The 5977-nt window shown below is 33.1% G+C and overlaps 1 protein-coding gene across 1 annotated transcript in view; it reads left to right on the forward strand.

Moving 5' to 3' along the window:
* The window catches only part of LOC111708887 (ribonuclease H2 subunit A), a 14647-nt gene extending 9814 nt beyond the window's left edge, over positions 1 to 4833 (forward strand). Inside the window, exons 13-17 of the mRNA XM_023482395.1 lie at positions 915 to 1013; positions 1293 to 1365; positions 1742 to 1820; positions 2490 to 2538; positions 4420 to 4833. Coding sequence (XP_023338163.1) covers positions 915 to 1013; positions 1293 to 1365; positions 1742 to 1820; positions 2490 to 2538; positions 4420 to 4581 — 462 coding nt within the window. The 3' untranslated portion in view covers positions 4582 to 4833. The remainder of the gene's footprint in view (positions 1 to 914; positions 1014 to 1292; positions 1366 to 1741; positions 1821 to 2489; positions 2539 to 4419) is intronic.
* The last annotated feature ends 1144 nt before the right edge of the window (positions 4834 to 5977 follow it).

A 5977-nucleotide genomic window follows, 5' to 3' on the forward strand; every position in this document is an offset into this window, starting at 1 on the left:
ATGGGGGATAATGAAGAATATGTGAAGACTAAAAGATAGCTCAAGGATAAAGAGGAATCCCAGTACTTACTTACAAGAGGAGGAGGGGGGATAATGAAGAATATGTGAAGATAGCTCAAGGATGAGGAGAGTAAGTACTATGATTCTTAAAAATAAAAAGTGATGCTAATTGGTTGGGTTAACCACATACTGGCTACACTAGACGGGGAGGTACAGTAGACTAGACCGGCATCCTTCTACTAGTTCGGATCATACAACTTATAAACTAATATGAATGGATTACACAACAGGACTGTTTCACCGTTGTCACAAGTTTGAAATTCGAACGAAGTCGTGAGAAATGTGACGTACATGCCTAAACATGTTTTCAAGAATTGGATAAAAACACGGCATGGGACGTAGCTTTGCGCAGGGGGGATATATAAAACTCCTAAATTGATTATGTTATGTCCGCAAAGCTACGTCCCATGCCTAAAAAACAGATAGGTTTGTATTCAGTTTGCTGACAGGGTTGCCCAATGCCCATATGGGATGAGGCTTTAAATGGCCTGAAGCAGAATTTAAAGAATTTAAACCGTGTCGCTGAAACGCCAAAAACCGGTTCTAATTGAGCAACGGCTCAAATCTTGAAAAACTGAATTTACAATTTCAATTGAAACCAACCATGTTTGAGCTGCTTCTGAAATTTGAGACGTGACTCAAATTCTCTAAATTCGGCCTCTTGAGACGTAATTGAACGTTCCTCTCTATTTGTAGAGCTAATGGCATATCGAAGATTCTGAAGTATTCTCTTTAAACCTTTGTCTGATCAAGGATCAATGAGATATCTTTTTTATACTTCAGAAGTATTTTCTGCAGTCTTTGATAATTTAAAAAGGTTCAGTAGTTTGTCATTTTTTTGTGTGTTTTTTTAGGCCAAGCTTGAGGGTATTTTCCCCGGTATAAAGATGACAGTTGCTAAGAAAGCTGATTCTCTTTATCCTTGTGTTTCAGCTGCCAGTATATGTGCCAAGGTAGGAATGAAGTTCTCTACTAATTTTAAAACCTTTCACTTTTTACGCGGCATTTTTTTACCAAGCAAATCATGCTTCGTTAATCGAAGAAATCATTAAATTAAACAAGTATCATTTAGAAATAAGCATCAGATACATTTATTTATGAGGTTTTCTAACTGTGCTTAGTTTTTGTTCAGTTATAATTGTTGTAAGAAACTATTACCTTTTTAATAAGCAAGATATCGAATTGATTTCATATTGATTGGAGACACCTAGTGATTTAGTTTTGAACTTTAGGTTGCTCGTGATCGTGCTCTTTCCGAGTGGAAATTCACTGAAGGGTCTGACTTGAAAGGACCTTGGGGATCAGGTACATGGGAAATAAGGCCGGAATGATAAATGGAAGAAAGAGAAAACTGAATTAGTTTGGCCTTTACATTTACATTCTATTTAAAGAAGGACATGCCCAGGATCGTTGAAATCTTTGTCAAATCAAATATTTCCAGTCTAATTATGGTTTCTTTATTAAAGTGACTTGAAAATTTTATTTGACAGAGACACGTAACGTTATTCTACACTTCTTAATATGGAGAAGTTACGACAAAGATTTACAGGGTGCTGTTGTGAACTCTTGTGGTGATCTAAAATAACGTTATTTCTTTTAAGTAAACAGAGGGTAGAGGTGAGAAGACGGAAGAAGAAGGAGAAATATAATGACATGAAAAATACTTGTTTTATGTTTTTAGGTTATCCTGGAGACCCAGTTACAAAAAAGTTTCTTCAAGAGAGCTTTCATCCGGTCTTTGGGTTCCCTGGTTTAGTTAGGTAGGTTTATATCCGGTCTTTGGGTTCCCTGGTTTTGTCAGGTAGGTTTATATCCAGTCTTTGGGTTCCCTGGTTTAGTTAGGTAGGTTATATCCGGTCTTTTGGTTCCCTGGTTTAGTTAGGTAGGTTATATCCGGTCTTTGGGTTCCCTGGTTTAGTAAGGTAGGTTATATCCGGTCTTTTGGTTCCCTGGTTTAGTTAGGTAGGTTCATATCCGGTCTTTAGGTTCCCTGGTTTAGTTAGGTAGGTTCATATCCGGTCTTTGGGTTCACTGGTTAAGTTAGGTAGGTTATATCCGGTCTTTTGGTTCCCTGGTTTAATTAGGTATGTTATATCCGGTCTTTTGGTTCTTGGTTAAGTTAGGTAAGTTATATTCGGTCTTTTGGTTCCCTGGTTTAGTAAGGTAGTTATATACCCGGTATTTGGGTTCCCTGGTTTAGTTAGGTAGGTTCATATCCGGTCTGTTCCCTGGTTTAGTTTGGTAGGTTTATATCCAGTTTTTGAGTTCCAATGTTTTAGAATTCCTGTAGTGTAAATTGTGAATTGATTTTATAATTGTACAATGTGCAGGTTTAGTTAGGTAGGTTTATATCCAGTTTTTGAGTTCCAATGTTTTATAATTCCTGTAGTGTAAATTGTGAATTGATTTTATAATTGTACAATGTGCAGGTTTAGTTGGAAAACTGCGGAGAAGATAATTGATGAGAAGGGTGTAAAGGTAGTTCCTGTTTAATCTGAAAATTTTCTGAAACAATTTATTCGAAGATTATTTAAAGATTTGATGTTTTATTGTGCTTTTATCAATTGATATTCCAACGATATGTATTCTTTACTCTGCAGAGCTGACGTAACTAATTACATGCATTTAAAAAACATGTTTTTAAATAAATTAAGCCATGTCAGTCGTATGATTTCAAAATGTACAGAAAGGCAACTGTACAAATATTGAGTTATAGTTACATAAGAGTGAAAAAAAGTTTTAAAAGCTACATTTCTATACGAAATTCAGGAATCATTTATTTAAGAGAAATATGGTTAAATTATCAATTAAGTATATTCTCCGTTTAAGAGAAATATGGTTAAATTATCAATGAAGTATATTCTCCGTTTAAGATTATCAATGATGTATATTCTCCATTTAAGAGAAATATGGTTAAATTATCAATGAAGTATATTCTCCGTTTAAGAGAAATATGGTTAAATTATCAATGAAGTATATTCTCCGTTTAAGAGAAATATGGTTAAATTATCAATGAAGTATATTCTCCGTTTAAGAGAAATATGGTTAAACTATCAATGATGTAAATTCTCCGTTTAAGAGAAATATGGTTAAATTATCAATGAAGTATATTCTCCGTTTAAGAGAAATATGGTTAAATTATCAATGAAGTATATTCTCCGTTTAAGAGAAATTATCAATGAAGTATATTCTCCGTTTAAGAGAAATATGGTTAAATTATCAATGAAGTTTATTCTCCGTTTAAGAGAAATATGGTTAAATTATCAATGAAGTATATTGTCCGTTTAAGAGAAATATGGTTAAATTATCAATGAAGTATATTCTTCACGAGATAACCATAAACCTCGTTATAAAAACAAGAGCAGCAAAATTCTTTTTATATTATTATATATTTTCTTGAAAAATCATTGACGCTCCCAGCTCGTTTAGGAAAAGAAGTGATTTTATGGGAAATTAATTTATGTTGGAAAGTAAGTATTAAAAAAGGGGGGGGTCTTTATCAGTTATGACCCTCTAATTTTTTTCAAATCTTCAAAATTATTTATCTAATTGTCTGCATTTGCTTCTTTTTTAAACCTGTGTATTAGATTTGTAATTACAATTGAAGAAAGTTGCCTTGGTTTTTGTCATTAAAAAGTCTTTTTTCCTCCTTTATTTATCTTTATTTATCTATACTCTATATAAATGCGACAATACTAAAGATATTTTCTCAGATCCTACACTCTATTCTACTTTGTTTGGCATACTTTACTTGACATATCAAAACTGAAAATGATTTTATGTATTCAAGCTGCTGTACTTGTAGCATTCAGTACTGGAAGTAATTTTCCTGATATATATTGTATGTACACTGTACAGCGTACAATCTTGCCAAGGGTTTCCCACAAAGATGATACTGTAAAGATGACTTTAAACTCTTCAAATATGACGATCACAATTTTAATTAAGTCTTTTGCCTTAAATTTTGTCTTAATATGGCTTTTTTAAGGATTTGGCTAAGAAAGGAAGAAGTTATAGTTGCAGGGAATCATGAATAAATTAAAACAGACGGTAGAAATTCTCATTAGTGACCTAGTCTTCTCTAAAGTTTCATTCTTTGCGGGTAATCCTGTACCCTGCGATACCTTGATATATTATCCTGTTGTGCCTTAACCTATGTACCCATGATAATGTACCCTGTACTATATCCTTGTACACTGCTTTGCTGTTCCAATGTACCGTTTTGTACTTTACTTCTACTATGCATTACAATGTACAATGTACAATGTACATTGTAATTGTACATATTATTATGTTACCTGTTGTACTGTACCTAAATGTATAATACCGCATGTACACCGTTTACTGTTAAATGTGCAGGTTGAATGGGAAGAGGTAGAACCCGAGGAAGACGACGCTACCTTGAGGAACCCCAGCGTATCCCAGTACTTTGTTAAAGTAGGGAAACCTACCAAGGGGAAACCTTCAAGGATTCATCCTTATTTCAAGGAGAGATGTCTAGCACCTTTAACCACCCTGTAAAGAGGGCTTACTATTAATTAGCTTTGCCCCCCCCGTAATCTTCCTTGCATTGCCCCCCTTCAAAGGCCATCATCAAGATATTTTGAGAATTTATCCCATAAGTCAAGTACCTGAAAACATACGCTTTGCCCTAAAATAAATAATTTTTATTGTGTAAACTGTGATCGATTTATTTTTATCTGAATTAAAGACAATTTCAATGAAACATGGATGATTTTCAATTATAGTAAGAAATAAATCTCTCTAATTATGTGTACTAAGTTAAAATGAGAAAACATCCAAATATTCTCTTAAGAATGGCTCGTGTATTTTATTCATTCAATCATGTTTATGGAAAATCTTTATCATTTTCAGTTTTTCGTAAAGAAAGTAAGAAAATGATAAAAAATAGAAAATTCATTAATTATGTTGAAAAATCAGTGAATTGTTCCTCGAGTATTTCTGCAAATCTTTATCTGATGATGACGTATGGCAGGGCTCTTAAACTAGTTGAACAAGCATCAAATATTTTTAATAAGATAATATCTATAAATGCACAATGAAGCACTATCTAACTAATAAAAAAAGATGATGCATTAGAACAAGAAGATTCATTTTAAACGTTATGAAACATAATTTTCAAAACCACACTGCACGGGGGTGAAAACCAGTTTTTTCCCAAATGTAAGGTTTTTTAACAACTTTTTATCCGAAAATTCATATCTTTTCCGCTTAACATCATTTTGGATGGAATTAAGCCCCTTCCCCCTCTAAAAGGTCAGCTTTAATAACGCCTAGTTCTTGTCTGCTTCATTAAATTGTCTAACTGGATTTAAAGATTAAATCTTACCACTGAAAACTGGAAACTGAGCTTCAGAATCTAATTAAATTGATATCTCTGGCTACTATACAGGTTAACCTTCTATTTTTCGGGAACTTTGACGAAAAGACAGGCAACCACATGTATAATGGGGAGGAGGGGTGTTCCTTGAAAAATTGAAACTTTCACTTTAAAGTTGTTTTTTTCTTTACCCTTTATATCTGATTCCTATTATGAAAGACTTTTGTTACCCCCCCCCACACTCCTCTCTTTGAAGGAAGACTAAATAAAAACAACCAAAACTATTTTTTGAAAGAGGTTTTCAATTTTGTAACGTTTTCAAGTCATGAAATTCATATAAAAATCCAAATCTTAGTCAAGATGTCGAACAAATTACCAATTATACTATCTTTGTTAAACTAGTGGTAAAGATTTAATTGGCTAAGAAAGCTGGATGATCAACTTTCTTGCGAAAAATTTCGTTTTCATTTTTATTCAATTTAGGTCGATATTTTTCACTACTAAGAGATACTTGTGTGGTCAAATTCAAAAGTTTATTCCAACAAAAATTGGTCCGACTAGTTCATGTTTTACATA

The sequence above is a fragment of the Eurytemora carolleeae genome, unplaced genomic scaffold, assembly GCF_000591075.1.
Source record: "Eurytemora carolleeae unplaced genomic scaffold, Eaff_2.0 scaffold603, whole genome shotgun sequence".
NCBI classification, from domain to species: Eukaryota; Metazoa; Arthropoda; class Copepoda; order Calanoida; family Temoridae; genus Eurytemora; species Eurytemora carolleeae.